Source organism: Calonectris borealis, chromosome 3 (assembly GCF_964195595.1).
Source record: "Calonectris borealis chromosome 3, bCalBor7.hap1.2, whole genome shotgun sequence".
Lineage (NCBI taxonomy): Eukaryota > Metazoa > Chordata > Aves > Procellariiformes > Procellariidae > Calonectris > Calonectris borealis.
In genome coordinates, this window is record NC_134314.1 from 99,900,920 (window position 1) to 99,921,106 (window position 20,187).

At 38.3% G+C, this 20,187-nt stretch overlaps 1 protein-coding gene across 1 annotated transcript in view; it reads left to right on the forward strand.

Annotated features, from left to right (window-relative positions):
• The window catches only part of THADA (THADA armadillo repeat containing), a 166,036-nt gene that overhangs the window by 72,585 nt on the left and 73,264 nt on the right, over positions 1 to 20,187 (forward strand). Inside the window, exon 28 of the mRNA XM_075146933.1 lies at positions 582 to 750. Within this exon, the coding sequence (XP_075003034.1) occupies positions 582 to 750 (169 nt within the window). The remainder of the gene's footprint in view (positions 1 to 581; positions 751 to 20,187) is intronic.

A 20,187-nucleotide genomic window follows, 5' to 3' on the forward strand; every position in this document is an offset into this window, starting at 1 on the left:
GTCTTATCAGTTAATTTTTAATAAATAAAAAGTATTTTTGAGATAGTAATTATAAGTAATAGAAAATTATTTTCCAACGTATCTTTTACTTCCTGCCTTTAAATATGTTCTAAAAACCAGTGGGACATACAGCCTAAAATTCCAGTAGACACCGTGTTGTGTTCTTATGGAAACATGGTTAAGAACATGGAGTTTAATAGTCATAATACAGTTGAATATGATTGCTGTATAGTAAGTAACATGAACATCAAGAAAGATGGAACAGGACCATATACTTACCTGCTTCATGGCATAATTGCATCTTTTCTTTTTCTTTTTTCTCTGGTGTTGTGTTTTGGGGTTTTTTTTTGTACTTTATGTAAACACAGGAACTTCTGAAGAAAAAAAAAAAGCATCCAACATGGCTCTAGTATGACTTATGTTTCTGGGCAAATAAACTCTCACTACTGAGAAGAAAGACTGTACATTTGATTTGTGAGAAATGTGTTTTAGTTTTCATTGCATTATCCTTTGTTTTGTTTTAGCCATAGCAGTGGATTGCAGCTGGATGACAAAAAAATAGGTATTTCTCCTTTTTCTAGGTGTGGGCACTCTCCTGTGTACCGTTCACGTGAGATGTCAGGTCGGGCCCTTGTTCCATTTGTAATGGTAAATGAAGTACCACATACAGTGCTGTCCTTGCTGGAGGGGCTTCCAGACTCTACCAGTCCTTGTATACGACAGAATAATATTCATGGAACGCTTCTGCAAGTAAGTTTTTGGGGGTGGTTTGGTTTTGTTTGTTTGTGGGGTTTTTGTTGGATTTTTTTTTTTTGGTCATACTTCACAGCCAGATGACACACCATGAGTTGTGCTGAACATTCACACATTGTCAAAACATGTATGAAGACTGCTTTTGAGTCGATTCTATCAGATGATAAATGTGGAATGCACATTTCAACTGTCATTAGAAGGCTGTAAGCTGTAATTATCAACAATTACATTTCATGTAATGTTTCATCTCTGGAGATGAAAGTGCTTTGAGAGCAAGTATCTTTATCTAAATGTATCTACAGAGAGATCTGTGTGACTTGCCCAAAATCACAGTGCAAATCTGAGGCAAAGCTGAACTCTAAGCACCAATAGTATTGTAGATATTGAGACTTGCTACTTACCTACATATTTATATATTACTTCATTTGCTTTTCCTGCTATACCAGCAGCTTCCTGTCAGTTTGCTGTACAAGTTGTGATAAGCTTTATACTGTACTCTTCTGAAAACATTCTGGAGAACAGCTTGCTATTGGTTTGGAATCGGAAATTTCTTCGTTCCTCATATATCATTCCTTTGGTTTATGGCAGTCGGTTCACTGTGTTTGATTTTTAAGCTATCATGGTAATAAGTTACCCATTTTAATTGCCTGTTTTTCATGAGCAACCCTCCAACAAAGCCATATTGTACATGAACAGCTCTGCTAGTCTGCCTTAGTTGGCAAGCTATCTAGGTACACATTCCCACTGTAAACTGTGTGGTGGGGTGTGTGTGGTTTTGTTTTGGTTTTTTAGTGTATCCTTTCCAGCATATTATTTCCCTTTAAAATCATGGCCTTCCAGGAAACCTAGGACAGGGAAATGAGTAAAGTCCCTCTAGAGCCGTTACTGTCAACTGAAACTGTAAAGGGTTTCAGCCAATTGAATCTGGATTTGGATGAAAATTGGTTACAGCGAAGGTTGTCACAGGGTGTGGGATGATCGTGTCCAGGCTTTTCTGCTCTGAAAAGCAGTCCATGCACCTGTATGCATGCAAGTGCTTAGACCTGTCAGCTGCTGCATCTGCATGGGAAGGAGGAGACTGCCATTATCAAACTACCTGGGCAGCCCCGGTGTGTCACGAAACTCCTGAGCCTCCTGAAGCATTAGGAAGAGAGGGTTATTCCAACAGAGAGAATTAAGTGCTTTCTCAGTCCAAAATGATTATAACCCTGGTCATGAGGGTATGGACTGGCTGTAGTGTATAAAGCCACTGCCTTCTTTTTAGTGACCTGGGAAAAAAAAAAATGGAGGGCTGGTTCTGAAAGAACCCAAAGGATGGTCTGGTTTTTAATCCGGTGTTGCTAACACGATCTTATGTATAGGTGTAGGGAGTTCTCTTTTCCATACCTGTGAGGCAGGAGATATTCTCAGAGCTTTCACGTGATTTTTCGTCAGTTTTGAGCAGCTACTAGGAACTACTACTGCAGTTGGTACTGCACCAGGGAGAGTCCGGTGTGTCAGAGTATGACATTTTTCAAAAAAAGTCAGTTGTACCGTAACAGTTCAGTGATGTTTGGTCTCTCACATTTGTCTTGGGCTTTGCTTTTATGGCTTGTGAATCAAGGTTGTGCAGTCTTCATTTAATACTTAATCAAATTTAATGTATGACTGAAATGCTGAACTATCTGTTGCTAGTTAAAAATAACAAAACATTCAGAAGAAATACTGTAGGGTGATAAAGATGTGCAAAAAGGGCGGCGGTGGTGTTTGATGTTGTACCTCTAAAACACTAATGCCAGGTAGTTCAACATGTAGTTAGCATGCACCTCCTGTAAATAGTACAAAGAGCAAAGTACTGTCACTTTCAAGGGTTGTTGGATGCATGGTTTCAGTTTCCTTTTTACCAATGTAAGACGGGACTTGCAAAGCTGCTGCTAAGGCTCATTGAACTGTAGGAAATGATGTCACGGGACTATTCGTTAAAGCACTGTTTCTCTGAAGGCTTACTTGAAGCAGCAGTGAACTGGCAGTGTTCAAAACTGCACTGCATTTCCATGACACAGTAGAGAATTTATCTTCTTCTTTGATATAAAACAAAAAAAAAATCCCTACTAAAAAGAGTGAGTCTGTACAAAACTCAATAAAATTTAGATTCCCCCCCCCCCCAGCAATACAAGGCCAATATCTTATGCAAATGGAATTCAGTAATTTCCTTTTGTTTTGTTCAGTCACATTAGTCAGAAGCTGACTAAGTTCGTTGCCTGATTTTTTTATTTCAGTGTTCATATGCTGTCGAGTCTTGAACTGGAAAGTTGGAATTATTCAGAATAAAGCTTATGTAATGCCAAATGCAATGAATCTTGAGGATATATTTCAGTTATGTTTCAGAGTTATGTAATCACTTCATCTGTTGCAAGCCAAATGTTAATTTATAGAAAGATCATTCAAAAAGAGTTCAGCTTGAAGTGCTTGTCCAAACATGGCCTGGTTTTCAAAATGCTGAGATTGACAAGGAATGTTTTTTGACAGTAGATGCAAATGTGTTGTGTTTAACATCAGACCTTTGCATTTCATGAAAACATGGCTTTTCTCCCCAGTGTGATAACTGTGGCTCAATTTATGTAGGAATATGAATGTGCATGAGGATAAAAAAATCTTATGGTTTACATGTTTTAGAGAAGAATTCTGTTCAAGAATTAGCTAGGAGGAATACTGCTGTTTTGTAACTCTTATGGAACTGATGATATTCTTCAAGGAGTAGTTCTGCATCATAAGTCAATGCATTGACTTGAATAAGACAAACAAAAAATCTTTTCTATGGTTAGTGTTTTCTTTGAGTGCAGTTTCTACTTTGCTCCATAATCCAAACTGGCACGAGGAGGAGGGAGTCAAGTTGGTAATCCACAAGAAAATGCAGAAATCTTCTACTGGCCTTCTTGAATGATGAGATATTTCTGGCTTCTTTTGTTTTAAGATCTATTTTTTTAGCTGATCAGCTGAAAGGAAGAGCTCGTCCAGAGCTTTATGTAGGGACTTCTGGAAGTGTATCAAAACTTACAACTAGGGAAGCCTTTATGTCTATGAAACTTTTTGGCTTTTGTCTGTTGCCAAGGAACTTAAAGTATTTGGGAAGATTGTGAGGTATCCTTATCAGAGGATCAAATTTTTTTTTGACCTTCTGCCTTTTTAGACTTGGCATTCCTGCAGTATGTATTCCATCTGTTCAGAATAATTGAGAAATTCATAATTAAGCTGTAATTTATTCAGAAATGTTTTATTCAATAACCTGTACTTCCGATTAGTAATTTCAATGTACTAGTTTGACTCGTGGTATTTGTAAGCCAAGCAGGTAGGGACATGGTCTACTTTCTCTTTTCATGTCTGTATTTTTGTAGAAATGTCTAGTCTCATAGACAACAGTCTTAACTGGGTCTCTTAAAACTACAGTAAAGGTGACACCTATGTAAAAGAGTGTGTTTTGAGTCCTGATGTTTATGAAGGCTTCCAGTCTTGTTTGTCTAATTCTATGCAGTTGCAATAAGCCTGAATGTTTTGAGCAAAACACTTGTTAGAGTCAAGAGTTAATCAAAGATGACCAAACATTGGTAAAGCTCAAGGTTCACTTAAATTTAGAATTCATATAGAGAGATCACATGGAAATGAGCCTTAAGTAGAAAAAGGAATTATGGAGACCTGGTAGTTCTTCAAAGAAATGGTAACTCCAGAAGTAGGAATCAACCTAACACAGAATGGATAGGAAGTGTAATAACATACCAGCTTGGACAAATTAGGAGTTCTTTACTGAATGCAAAGCAAGAAGAAACATACTGAAGCAAGAGCGTGCAGAGAGGAAATTGGAAAGGCCAGGGCAAAAATTGGCTGTAGCCTTCAAGAGATTTCTACAGAAATACTTAAGTCTTGGAAAATGGAAGCTATTGATAGCTGATGTCTGAAAGGTGTACTTTTCTCCATTAGTTCATTAACACAGCCAAATATGAGCTTAAATATTGGAAACTACTTTCTAACATTAAGGATGCATTAATGTTCAGCACTTAGAAATAGTGGATCTGCCATCACATATATAAGATTTTGCCTGGGCCTGGGAGATAGACACATGATCACTTGAGATTCCTGCTAGTCTCCCCTTAATTTTTTAATGATTCTTTGATCCTGCCAGTGATTGGGGCATCTTCATGAAGCTATGCAGAATTTTTATTTCCATCAGTCTGCACCTGGTTAATTCTTTTTTGCACATATTTGTGGGTATAACTTTATAGCTTTTATTGTTGTAGATGATCTTGCGTCAACCATCAAAATTTTGACATAAATTACTCAAACTAGTTTTTCAGATTGTTATTGCAAATAAAGGGTTAAATATTATAAACACAAATTTTACTTGGATTGGAAATAACTGATTGAAACTTTGAACAGTTTTTATATACAATTTAGATAACATGTTCTGTACACTTACACTTTATACCGAACAGAGTCCGAGAAGGTAAGCTTCTGGGCATACTAGGGAAAGAAAGCTTGGGCCTGTATTATTCCTAACCATGGGCCTTACTAGTAAAGACTGAGATGAAGACAACATTCAGTACCTCAGCCTTACCTCAGCCAGATTCATCTCCAGGTGGGCTTCGGCTTCCCTGACTGCATCTCTGCATGCTTGGACAGTGTCTCTGTTTTCCTCCCAGGTTACCTGACCCTCCTTCGACCTTCTATATGCTCCCTTTCTATGTTTGAGCTTTGCCACGAGCTCCTTGTTCATCCATGCAGACCTCCTGGCATGTTTGCCTGACTTCTAGCTTGTTGGGAGGGACTGCTCTTGAGCTTGGAGGAAGTGGTCCTTGAACATCAAAGAGCTTTCTTGGACCCTGCTCCCTCCAGGGCCTTATACTACAGCACTCTACCAAGCAGATCCAGGCAGTGGCCAAAATCTGCTCTCATGAAGTCCAGGGTGGTCATCTTGCTTTTTGCCCTGCTCCTTCCTCTCAAGATCCTGAACTCCACCATCTCATGGTCACTGCAGCCAAGGCTGCCTTTGACCTTCAGATTCTCAATGAGTCATTCCTTGTTTGTGAGTATGAGGTCCAGCAGAGCACCTCTCCTTGTTGTCTGCTCTGTTGCTTTTGTCAGGAAGTTGTCATCAATGCTCTCCAGGAAGCCCCTGGATTACTTGTGCTGTGCTGTGTTGGTCCTCCAGCAGATACCAGGGTGGTTGAAGTCCCCCATGAGGACCAGGGCCTGAAAACGCGAGGCTACTTCTAGCTGTCTGTAGAAGAGCTCATCCACTTGTTCTTCCTGGTTTGGCGACCTATAGCAGACACCCATTACAGTGTCACCCATACTGGTCTGCTCTTCAGTTCTTACCCAAAGCTCCCAGCTGGCTCATCATCCATCCCTAGGCAGAGCTCCATGCATTCCAGATGTTCTCTCTCATAGAGGGCAATTCCATTTTCTCATCCTCCCCACCTGTACTTCCTAAAGAGCTTGTATCCCTCCATTGCAGCACTCCAAACATGTCAGCTATCCTATCTTGTTTCCATGATCCCAACAAGATCACAGCCCTGCATCTGCATGGAGACCTCTTAATTCCTCTAATTCTTTAACGCCTTCCTTTGGGTGCTTTAAAGTAAAGAGAAGTTACAGGGACCCTAAGCATGATTTGCCCAGAAGACAAGACAGCACCTTTAATTCATCTGGTTGTAGATTATTTATGATGATTAAAAAACCTCCCAAATGCATGAACTTTCAGATTGGTTTGCCAACGAAAGCAGATGTTAGACTTCAGCTTTTGTTTTTATCTTGTGAGAATTGGTTAACATGATTGATGTTGGATTTCAAAAGCTGTGCGATGTGCATAGACCTAGAATCTAGCTGTTACTAGTACAGTAGAATAGCAGCAGTATGACTGGAGCTTTCAGTCACAGTTCTGCACTCATTAGTTTCCAGAAATCTCTTTCACATTTGTGCACTGGAAAAATCTGTACTCTAATGAGAATGTACATACCCTTACAAGCTGTTCCTATCGAGAACAATTCATTGGACAGATGTTATTAGTCATGGAGCAGATGTAATTACTATTAAGGTGTATTTCTTTTTCAAATGCAAGAATCTGCACATCAGGTCATTATCTTTTATGTTATCAGTTTGATCTTCCTCACGTTCACTTTCGCAAGCCTACAATTATGTACTTTTAGAACATATGGGATCAGGTAAATGGAAGTTATTAAAAGGGGCATTGTGTTTTCATTTAACTTCTCTGTGCCTTGTTTTGGACACTTCTGAAATATTGAAGGTGCTAACCTACTTCCCAGAGGTCTTGTGTGGATTTATAACTAAACACTGACAGTGTCTAGCTTGAGATTGGGATACAGGACAGTACAAAAAATTTTGCTTCCCTTATCTGTCCCATTCACTATGCAGTCCCTTCTTTTTGGAGAGCATTTTGCATTCCCTTTGGCATCTTTTGGGCACAGATTAGGAGAAAGGAGGATTCAGTGACTTCTCCCTCATCGTTTGCTGCTTGTATATGAAGAGAGGGAACTACGTGACTTTGCCTCCATTTGCTGCCTGCATCAGGAGATGGATTGTACTGTCCAAGATAAAGCTTTTCGTAGAAGTTCCCAGCTGCACATATCATTGAGGAACAATTTCTGGCTGGAAGCTGCTTTGTTCATGAAGATTATTTACATTTTTGGTGGTACTTTGTATGAGCAATCAAACAACTGCGTAGAATAAAATAAAAAACCTCTGCTGGCCTACCATGTCCTTGCAGGTGGATCCTTCCTGTCGTGACTGGTTTTGGTCACTGCTGTAACTCAAAGTCACAGAAATTCTGCCTGGTCTGCTGTGTTCCCTAGGAAGATTTCTCTCCATTCCCCCATCTTCTCATCTGAGGTCTGGCTGGTAGCTCCTCTTCTCGTCACTGCAGTCTTCCTGCTTATTGCTATTACTTTGTCACTCCTACTGATTTATCGTGAAATTTGTTCCCTAAGCATACGGCAGTGTTTTGCATCGCAAGAGAAGAACAGTATCCCCTTCTGTTCTGGGGGGTGCACATGACCTGTTCTTAAAGAAATACAAAATATAACTGGCAAGAGACAGATGAAACAGAGAGAATTTGTTATGCTTGGATGCAGGGTTAAAACTTCATGAAGATAAAAATGGAAATTCACTTACTTAATGTTGTTTGGAGTGTCACCAATCAGCAGTCAATTACTGTTCACAAATTGTTACTCTTAATATTCAGATTTTCTCCACACTTTGAATTTTCCCACAAAATTCTGTAGTTTCAATTAGCTAAACTGGTATATAGCAGTAGACTGGTTCAAAGAAGTGTGTTGGGGTTTTGGGGTTTTTTTTTGGTTGGTTTTGTTTGTGTTTTTATCACTAATTCAGACAGTTCTGTTTGGCATATCAATGTGAACTCTTGTGCAAGGTAAGTTGGTTTGAGTTTTTGAACCTTTTTTTGTTTTGCCTTTGAAACCAGCAGCACTGTTGCATCTCTCTCAAATCTAAAGAACAGGCTGAGTCACACTGACTTAGTCAGTTGCATGTGACAAAAATTAGACTTAATAGGAGATAGCGGGCTTCGTAACTCTTTACATAAATTAACATAGATTTTAAAGAGATAGAGGGCTTCGTAACTCTTTATATAAATTAACATTGATTTTAAAGATTAAAAGTCCCCCCTGACTTCAATGGGACAAGAAATTAGCAGTTACTATTTTTCAGGGAATAGCAGCATCCTACAGAATTAGACTAATCTTTCTGAAAATACTTTACAATGAAAGAATCTAGAATCCTTGTATTAAAAAATAATAATATGATTAAAAAACGTGCATGGTTGCATGGCAGATTTTTCTGCCGTCTGTACAGGGCTTTTATAAAAGTGATTTACTGTTTCTGTTTTTCCTTTGTGGAGTTTATTGAATACGGCAAGACTTGTGCGATGACAGAACTTCAAATTATCTGTATCAACTCTTTGGATATGCTGATGTTTTAAATATTAATGGAGAGCTGGAAGAAGTGATTTAAAAATGGAAGAATTGATTTAAAGGATGGTTGGAGACTTCATTAAAGCAGCAAGAACACCAGGACAAGAACATAACCTGAGAATAGCCATACTGGATCATGCAAAGATTTGTCTGAGTCAGTGTGCTGCTTCCAGCAAGGGACCGACAGCACAAGCCTGGGAAAAAGAGTTAGACAGACCAAGCAGCTGGAGAAACATCTGCATGTGCTGTCTTGGCTTAGAGTACTCTTGAGCCAGAGATGTATGGACGTGACTTTGTTGAAGATAAAAATTAAGTACATAGTTGTACTGGTGAAAAGAAGCAGTTTACGATGAAAACATCGGTATGTTAGGTAGTTTAATTATCCAGAAGAGTTGTATTAAGACAGGTTGTTGCTGATGAAAGTAGAGCCTGCCTAATGAATGTGGATGCCTTTTTCCTTCCTTTGAGAGGAGGATGATTTTAGCTTAAGTTGCTACAAAGGAAGGTCAAGCTTCAGATATTTGAGATTATGATCACTCTCGTGTTTTATGAGTTTAATACTTGGACGCTTACTCAGAGGCATAAAGACAATTTAAATAAATATAAGCATTTGAAAATAAAGCAGGGAAGAATGATGCATGAAGAAGAGCTAGCAAGCAATCACAGTACCTTCTTTATTACAGGACTGAAAAGGTAATAAAAACCCACAGACTCCAGTGGCTAGGGTGTGAGAATATGACAACAGGAGACAAATTAGGCAAATATATTTTGAAGGTCATTCTTGGATGTTGGTCCTTGTGGCTGAGTGAAAGAGAGAGGTATATTACTTGTTAGCTTGACCTAAAAATCCTTAATGTGAATTACCAGCAGAGGTGTCAGTGACTATATTTTTTTCCTGTTTTGTTTTGAAGACGAAGGATCTCTAGGGTCTGAGGGAATGAATGGGGAAGTAGCATATTGTTTATTTGGCTTTATTCAGTAGCACAGAAACATTGACTCTGGTGAATTACATTTTATTTGGCTTGGCAGTAAAGTTTGAATTTAGCAGTTCAATGTTGGCTTATAAAAACTCAATATAGTAAACAAATGTTACATTATCTACAGATCAAAGAAATAAACCTGCTATAATTAAATGTTTTTCAATGAAACTTCCTACCAGCTGTTTCTTTTCTAAGCTCAGTTTTTAGTGTTCAAGATAAGCCTTACTTTTAAGATTAGTACAAAGAGGAAAAGAAATATTGATGTCAGCTTGAAAACACATTCACTTATGTGTAGCTGGCAATAACAGAACAGTTGTCTCATTTCTTCATGTTATAAATTCGTATTAACTGTTACATAGGGGTACACTGATACAAGAGAGAACAAGATTTATATTTATGAATGCAATAGAAATGCAACTACGTTCCAAGAATGGGAGCAGGCAGTCTCTGAAAGAAAATCATTGATGAGATTTTGCCAGAGGTTTTCTTCCAGCTGCTTTTTTTTAAAAACTCATGTGGTGCTGCTAATTGACTGGGCAGATCTAGTTGGACATTGCTTTGAAGTTGCTTTAACTGTAATAAGTAATGCTCCCAAATATTGTCTCTCTGATTTTCTAAGACATGTCACTCGTTTTCAAAAGGGCATAAATTTAGACAGCTCTTACAACTCTTATTAGGTCTTTTCATTCAGTTTCTGCATCATTTTTGAGTTCCTTCCTACAGCAGCTAAGAATATGCAGAGATGCTATTGTTGTAAACCTTATGTTCACATCTTTGAAGTTTAAAAAGAAGTGTGATTTTAGTACAGAATAAGCAGTATTCATCAATTAGTGAAAACAAGGCTGCTGCTATTTTTAATTGAGAGGTAATTATAATAAGGACTAGTCTGGGTTGTGCCGGGGATAGTGTGGCAGTTGCCCCCTCTGTAGAGTGGAATGGATGACTTGATGGATGCACTGCCACCCTCTCTCCCACGTTCTAGATTTTGACACTTATTACTATGGGTATGGCAAGCAGTTGCTATGCAAATGTTTTGGCCTCCCTGATCCAGTGCGCCTAGTACCACTCCTTAATGAATAAAAGCTCCTGCAACCCGTGTTGTCAGCAGGGATTGTGGGGTGGCTACGTGTGCAGCCATTTGAGGTACCCTGCCTGGTGTTCAGTTACAGCCATAAAGCAGCACTAGATGCTTCAGCTAGCTTCTCTAGTTATGTCTTGGATAAATGTGCAGTGATTGAAAACACTATAAATGAATATAGTGATGCAGAACAACTTTTATTAGGTGTTAGGATTAAACTAAGGAAAGAGAAATCCTCCTATAGCTAGAGTTTTCACAATGGATAGATTACTTTCTTTTTAGATGATGGAGATGTTAGAAACAAATACTGTTGGCACAGTGTTCTACTTTTTACTACTTAAATCTTCCTGAAGAGAGTTGAACTATTTTAGGCACTGGCTGGTTAACTTGATTTAGACCTTCCAGAACAGCAGTTGAACTCCTGTGAATTCTAAATTTTTTAAGTGTTCAATTCTATGCATATTTCTTGCACCTGTTCTGTGTTAGGAATCTTTAAGTATCCCTCATGATTAGTCAGGAAAGCAATCCTATCACTCTGTCACAGGCAGAGGATGTTTTTACAATTGGAAAGGGAAGAGTTGAAACTTGTAAAGTGTACTGAAGATATAATATTCTCCTAGGTGGTGCAGTGGATTAATTTAGTACTCCACGGAGTTCACTTTTCATCTCCAAAAACATGTTTTCAATCCCGCCCCCAGAGGATTTCTTTCTCTTCCTTTTGATCTAGAAACCCTGTCTTTAAAACTAGCAGAGCCAAAAAAAAGATAATCCTGGATACACTTCCTGGATATACTTTTAAAAATACCCATCCATTATAAGTTCTGACTGCTTCAGGATGTATAAAAAATATTTATGAACCGTGAGGACTTTTTACTACGCGCTCTGTTTTCAGAAGTTCAGGCTATAGTGAGAAATGTGGGAAAGTGCCTTCTTTGGTCTTTGGAAGCTTTCTCAGCCTGTTTACAAAGCAGAAGAATACCCTCCATGAAAGGAGGAGAAAGCTGGGAAAATTGGCATTTAAAAGAATGCTGGGTGGGAGAAGTGAATGAAGAGGGATGAGTGGTTTTAAGTGGATAACTACTCAGTAAAGACTTACCTATACTGAAGGCCAGGATGCAAGAATCTCAAATAGTGGAACAAAAAATTGAAAGAAGGAGAGAAGGAAAAACCTGGAAATCTAAGAAAATGAAACAAAGGAAACACAAAACAGGAACAAGACACTTTTCCAAGGTGTGAAAATCAATTTCAGCATGTTCAGGAGTCAAATTAGAATTTTTTTTAATGAATGTAGTGTCCTTGTTCCTTCAACCAAGTTTAAAGCATGTTACTTGCTTTACTTTTTTTTTTCTGTTTATGTGTCACAGGCATTTCTTGTAGTAGTGTTTTTTACCACTGTGTTTTCTTGGTTTTATTAGTTTAATTACCTTATAAAATCTGCATTTCTGAAGTAGTTATTGTTATGGTGCTAAAATTTTCTAGGAACAGTTCTCACATGACTCTTTGTCTTAAAGTGGTTTTCTTACTCAGGCTCTAAATGACTCTGAATGTGAACTGACAGCATACTCTGGAAACGTGCTCCTCTGATGCTTTTTATTCATGGGCCAGAAGAGAATAGGAAATGGATATCTAGGCTGAGGAAGGATTGTACAGAAATTTGACTGACATAAAGAAACTACATGGGGCAGAAAGTATATGTGGGGGCAGCACTAACAAGAAGAAGCTGTGTTGTATCTAGTGGTGGAGGGTTTTTTTTTGGGGTGGGATGGATGGGGGTGGTGTCTTACTTATAAGGGTCTATCTATATGTTTTGCTTTTAGGCCAGGGGCTATGTGGGGAGCAATGCTCTATTGAAAGAAAATTTGTTTTCCACTGTCTAGTACAACATGCTCCTAGTTCTGGGGCATTGCTGCTAAAACCGTCAATGAATAATGTGGATTCTGAGTTGGTTCATCAGAAATGTGGCTTCCAGTGGAGCTGCAGGCAGCTGTTAGACTTGATGTACCCTGCAGAGCTGTCCTCAGGTTCTGGAAACAGCCTAGGTGTGGTCTAACTGCAGAAGAGGGCAAGGGGGATGCTGAGAAGGTGATAAGGATGCTTCTAAATTTATCACCTGTCAAGGTCCCTCTTTTTCTTTGCTTCTTCCTTCATAAAAGGTGCCAGTTGTCTCTGGATCTTCAGAATTGCCTAGAAGTTTGGGAGTGTGGAAACCTCCCACACACCTTCAAGCAAGCCAAGAATGAATGAGGCTTCTGAAGGCAAAATAAGCAGCAGGTGCTTCTATTCTGTCCTCCCTCATTCCTTCTCAATCTTGCACCTCTGTTATCTCTCCCTGTTTCCCGTGGCACCCTCACTATCAACTCCCTCCCGCCAGCTCTTTCAGGTGCCTACTCCTCCATATCTCCGTTCTGGACCGCATCCTCTCTGAAAGAGTAGCTGCTGTCCTGGTATATTGTTGCTTACTACAGCAGGGTTATTACCATGCTGTCAGAAGTGCATGTCAAATGTTTCTGTATATTCACTTTTATTCATAAGTGTACACTTCAGATTCAGTACGTCTTAACATCTACAGTGAAAGCCTTAGTCTGATTTTGGCAGGAGACCTCTCCAGATTGTAGTAGTTCATTCTGGCCTGGTTTTATTGTGGAAAATAAGCAATGGTTATTAATTTTATTCTCAAACACACACAGGTATTTCCATAGATGCAGAAGGGTCTTTGTGTCAGAATTAGGTATTGGGAAAGCTTTAAACCTTGGAAATCAGGCTTGTCTTTTTTTGGTGCAAATGCACCAACAATAAGATTAGAACTTCTGTTTTACTGCTACTAGAAATCTCCTAGGAATTCAGCACTTAAATATTTATGACCTAGATGAAAGATACTGGACATTTATAGTTCATACGGAGTTTGACTTCAGTATAGTTGAAGTTTCTTAGTACCTTTTCTTCCTTTCCACAGTCTAAATGCATGCATTTGTTTAGCTTTATAATATTAAGTTGCTATTCTTCAAGGGAAAAATAGTTTAAGGGAGGAAGAGCCAACTTAGAACTTCTCTTGTTCTCCACAAAACACTGTTATAGCAAACAAAATGCCTGTTATGTACTCGTCTCACATCTGTAAATTGCAAGAAATCTTTCATGTATTCTTCTCTGTTTTTTGACTGTCTTGTTTCATTGGTGAACCAGACACCACTGGCAATTAGAACAGGAAACTGTAGAGAGACCAATAATTTTTTTCAAAGAAAATACAAATAGAGCTATTCTTAGTGCATATTTGGCTTGTTTCTTTTCACTCTAATTTTTTTTTTAATTATTGAATCATTTAGTGCCATAATAAATACCAGCTGGAGCCTTTGCACTTTGAAACGGAGTAATTTTTGAACCCTGATAGACTCAAGACAAGGAAGAAATTTTAAATCATATTGTCAGCATCTTACATGAAACATCCTACATACTTCATGTTTTTTAAGTTATTTATGTCAATACAAAAGTAATTAATACCATCATGGAAACATACACGTGAGCCATGCTGATGATGCTCTTGTCCCACCTAGTGAACTCTACCCACTTCCAAAAAAGCCTAAGGAAAATGTAGAGATGGACATAGTAACACTCCAAAAGACTTCACGAATACCATTTGGCATCTTGTTGCCAAATAGTTGTTGTTAATAGTTGTTCCTGATGTAACATCTAATAAAAAACATATGCTGTATGCATGTATCCTGTGTTGCAGCATAAAACTGCAGCCCGTAGATAGTCTTGAAGCATTTTGAAAGGACAGGACTTGGTGTAATCACCTTTGGATAGATTTCATAGGAGACTTGGTGAGCAGGCAGGATTTCAAACCTCTCTGGTGGTACTAGTTAGTGTTGTATTAAAAGTGACCTTAAAAAGAACGAAGTGCATCAAGTGCTTCCAGCAATAGAAATGCCTTTTTTGTTTGCTGTTTTGAGTCAATCGTTTATACTTCTAAATTATCATCTTACAAGAAATTGTTTCAAAATTAATCAAACTAAAGTAGATTCTATAGATATAAGGATGAGATAATACTCTTACAACTGTAGTTATTTCTCTTGGATTATTGCACTCTGTGAGACATTGAAAAATGATATTACAGCATCAGGCATCTTCTGTTGTCAGAAGTGAAAGACAGAGGTTATAAAAGCCAAAATTGAGCATTTTATGTTTAACTAGCTTTAAAATATATAAAATATGGTATCTTGGCATTCACTGGTTACTGGGGAGGAAAAAAGCTATCTTTGTAACCTTTAGTAACAAAGCATAATATTGTTTTCCTTGAAAAAATATGAACTGTTGGTAATAGTGGTAGATACATTACTTTGTAGTTCTGTTTCCTTCCTTAATACTGTGCAACCCATAGAGAGTTGTTTCACGTTCTTCCTTTTCCATTTTTCTGAAAAGCCATACTGCGCTCTCAGATAAGTAAAAAGTTTTTTAAAATTGAATTAAAATCTTTCAGACAGATATATTGAATATACAGCATTGTCGTTTTAATCTAATCTTACATAAGAATTAATCATTCTAATGACATTTAAAGCTATTATCAGTATTGTACGATGTGGTATTTGTGAACACTTGAACAAGAAGTTCATTTCATGTGAACTTTAATTTGTGAACTTCCATGATCACATGGTCCAAATAAATGATCTCATCCTAAATATTTCTTAAGTCAAGTTGCGGATGTTGTTAAATTTACCATGTCCAGCTCTCAAATTATACTGCAGTAACTTTTTGGGTTTTTTACTCTCTGAGGGTGATAGGCTTTGATATTAACAGTCAGATTTCCTCAGAAAAAGAGGTGTTTATAACCACCACATCCTCTGACACTTTTTTCCATCAACTGTTTGACTAGTTCAGTTTTGCTAATGCTTTTCCATCAGCCTTTTCCTTTCAGAGGAATTTGTGTTCTATTTGAGTGTTATCTTTTAATTCAGTTTTATTTTAGTGGTATTTATAAAGATTACATAGGGCAACAGGAAGAAAGGCTTAGAAGCTGGGAGTCAACCATATGTATTTTTTCATTCAGTCAGTACATGAATGGGGCTCATAGTGGCTTTCTCTACATGGGTCATCCCTGGTGTTTTTAAGAAACAACTTTGTTGCATAAAATTACAGTACCATGATTAGCCATGAGTATCCTGAAAACAGTTGCAGTATTGCAATTATACAAGCATAAAACACTTTGGAGGTGTCCCTGGATGATGGATGATACCCTTCAATTACAGTGTCATGAGCAGGAGGCATTTATTGTCATATGCTCACAACTGAATTCCTAGAGAAGCTTGGTTGGGGTCTTTTTCTTTGGTTAGCTTGACCTTCCTGGGGAAGAAGTAAAAAATTGGGGTTTTGGGGTGGCAGATGATATTTGTCCATTTTGTATAGTGACTAAAACAGAGAACTAGGTCATAACTTTGAGGAAATTTAAGTTCAGTTCTTTCATGGTTTGTAATACAAAACATTCATACTCAGTATTATTACTGTGTTGTCCACAATGCTATCTGTAGGGGATGTCTTCAGATTTTTGTAGTGAAAACCATAATGTCATCAATAAGTATTTTATTTTGACCTTTTAACCTGTTTAACAAAAAGCTTTTACTCTGTTGTTATCTATAGCTTACTAGGAGAGCACTCATCCTCCTTAATAACATTAAATAAATAAATAGTTGGACTCCCCTTTTGCAGCTAGTTGATAATATTTAATGTATTGTAAGGCCAAGAAGACTGATAAAGTGCACAGAAAAAGCTTGACAGTATTTAGAGAGGGGCAAAAGGGAACTTCGTTTCAAATAAAGTTCCATTGTTGTTCCAAGTGCAGTTAACTTGTGGAATTGTGTGGAATTTAAGTAAACTCCTAAGCTACCTCCATGGATTCAGTAACTTCTGACAACATCATCTTGATTCTTTATTTTGTTGTCCTTTTCTCCAAATTGAAATATTTTTAGGGTTTGAGTTTATTTGAAGTAATCATACTTCATACTCTTACATGTGCTTTACTGTAGTTTTTATTTCTGTAGTAAATTTTACTGCCTCCAAAAAAAAATGCTGTGTTATGTGATGATCCTTCCAGTAATTCAACACAAACCATCAGTCCCCAGCAAAATCTGATGATGACCAAGATTTTGCATGCTTTGTGGTTAGGATTTAGGACAGAGCATGGTACAGACACCTATATGGCTCTAAAAGATTGCAATGCTGTGATAATGGAGATATACATAAGGTCTATGTGATGAGGGACCATTCTGTGTGGCGCGTTTTTGCAGCTTTGTTTATCAGAGGTTATGAACAAAGTAACAGGAACATATGATAAGAGAGTAGTGGTGGCCTCCACTCATTTCTGTGCTGCCAAATTCAGGCTGTGAAGTGACTTAAAACTGCAAGCTCTCCCTGGATTCTGGTTTAGTTTATCTAAAGGTAGTAAACAGAAAGTGTTTAACCTGTTAACTAAAGAAACTACTGATTTTAGTGGGTGCTGTTGCAGTTGCAACCACTGGTAGAATACAAAAGTGACAGGACACTGGCTGTGGATCAGCGGGTGGAGATGAACACAGGCAAGACCAAATTGGTACCGACTGGGAAGGGGAAAGATGCTGAAGAACCCATTGAGATACTCTGACCACCTTCTCTTTGGTGTTTATTTGCAAGAAAAAGGGTATGAAGTATCCTGATAGTTCCTTGACTCACTGATGCAGAATGGTTTTTAGCTGCCTTGAGTAGATCTGGCATGTAGTGAAATGGGTGCATTGCCTAGTTGTTGGTCTCATTGCCAGGGCTTTAATGCCAGAGGATTTCTTTAGGCTTGTACTCTGCAAACAGCTTGTGCACAGCAGTCCACATCCAGCTGATCATCAGTAGCCTGCTGCTGGGCGTTGCAGCTGCCACAGGTCAGCTGATGGTCCTCCCTGAGCTGTTTCAGTAAAAAGGGGTAAGATATGCTCAATTTAAATAGCAGGCCTCTGCTAACCTAACTCATATGACTGAAGGGAGTGGAGAGTTTGCTTTCATTCGAAGCCTGGCTAGGAGGTTTGAAGTTGCAAGCTTCAGCAGGATGCAGCGTTGAACAAGTGGTAGGCATGGTAACATCTACCATTGGCACTGTTGTGTTTAGAAGGCAACCTCTATGCAGTTCAATATCCAAAGGGAGTGGAGGGTTAAGCTACAGCAGCTTTAAAAAACTGTTCTTAGAACTGTTTTTAGAGACGGTGAGACAGCTGTACTCCTCTGGGATAATAAAATCAAAGGCAAGCATGTGCAAATGTTGGAGAAGGTGGTCTTGAGTAAGGAAATGCGTTGGAAGAACTTGCTTTTCAAAAAAACCTTTCTGCCGTAAAAACTGTTGCTGTTGACATTCCCTTTTGTCAAAAACACATCTTACCAATTGCATGCGAGTGGAAGAGGGAAGGGAAAAAATAATAATAAAGAACAGATCTTCCTGAACAGCTTCTAATTCCTCTGAAGAGAAGAGCCCCAGCAAATTTAATCATTTTTCTTTGGAACTTTTCTGTTACTGATGGATTCGCAGAGACAGTGTTTGCTGTGATGCTGCTGATTGTAAAACAAAGTGCATGAACTTACTAGAGTTCAGGAAACGTTTGATAGCTTTGAGTTTGGCACTTTCTGTGATAGTGTAGAATGCTTGTTTGTCTGGGGAAAAAAATCCACAAGGCGATGAAGCTTTGTGGCTAATTAAAATCAGAAGGAATATTTGAGCTGTTTTGGGGAGACGTAATCAGCTAGCTAGTGAGATTAAACTTTGGGAACAAAAGAGAAATATATTGCAGGTAGAATTCCAAGTGTTCAAAGCAGAGATGCAAAATTCATTAATGTGGTTCTCTGATTATGCAGTTAGCCCTTTCCTTGCCCTTAAGTTTACCTTGGCTAGGGCACTTGCAGTTAAATGGCGCTGTGAAAATTACTGGAAAACATTAACATTAACTTGTTATTGTAAGCTGACATCATGCTGAGCCTGATGGGAAGTAAAAATTTATAAATAGCTTGTCCATATGTGTAAGGCAAAAATCTGCTGAGTTTCAGCAGTAGCATGATTCATGTATTTGCTGTAGTTTAAGTTTCATTATAAGTTATCTATGTTTCTATAAACTTCATAGTTTCAAAAAGTATATGATACCAGTAGGAAACTTCAGGAAGATCAGTGGTCCCAAACTGATGAACTCTGAAGAAATACTGTCTATATTTTCTGTGTGGTTTTGGTGGTACAGTCTACATCTTACTGGCACATATGTATTCTTCCCACTGTTTTCTCTGGAGAGCAAAGTGCTTTCAAAAAAGTATACTTAAAGCATAATTTAGTCATTTTTTCTCCCCACATAAGTTGTCGTGCACGTGCCTACTATCTGTGAACTGGAACTTAAAGGATCTGAGTTAAGTCTGTCTCTGGGATGCATCCCCTGCAGATTTTAAATAAATCACTTAATCTCTCTGTTTCCTTGCCTGCAAGACTTTCTTCTATAATAATCCTTTTGGAATATGGGGGTGGGGGGCAGGGAGAGACTATAAAAATTGAGAAGCAATATGCCATTACATAAGTAAAAGCTTTATTTCATCAGTCATGGAAAAGAAGTAAAAGGATGATGTGTGTTTTAGGAAGCCAGTCCTCTTTCCTCTCAGGTGATCTTCCCTGTTGTAAAGTGGCTGTATCCACATCCTCCTGTGTTGACTACTACTGCCTTGTAGTACAATGAGACTGAAAATATAGGAGGGCTGTTTGGCTGGAGGATTGTGTTTTCCCTCTCATGGTACAGTTCAGTGGGATCCTCTTACATGAATTACTTTCTAGATGTTACTGTAATAAAATAAAATAATAATAAAAAAAAGAGTTTGCATTACATGCACCTTCCTTTCTGCTGTTGTCCTATATACTGCCTTTGTAAAGCTGAACTACTCGTTATTAATGTTTACACTTGGAATTCAGTTTGACTTATCTACAAGTTAAGCCTATGCATTAGCTATGTTGTTTAGACATAAAGTTATTTTTATTGCATGTTCAGCTGCATGTTCCTTTTTTAGGACTAATTTTTTTTTTTTAGGGCTAATTTTGACAGAGGAAAATTCTTGTGAGTTCTACCTGCATTCAGCTGTGTTACTCTATGACAGAGGAGTACGGCATTTGAGTTCAGGGTCTAGGCACCAACATGGATGGTGTTTGATGTATCTGTATAGCTGTAGCCCCTAACATCCCCATTGTTACCAGCAACTAATTGTGTGAGAACTGTCTTTGAGGGAGGGACGTTTTCCCTATTACTTGCACTCGAAGAGAGGCGCAGCAATCCCTGCCGTAGAAGAATGAGCAGTCTTACACTAAGTTCAGCATGCTTTATAATGTTGGCTTAGAGTTCAGACAGAAGAGTGCAATTGCTAATGTTGA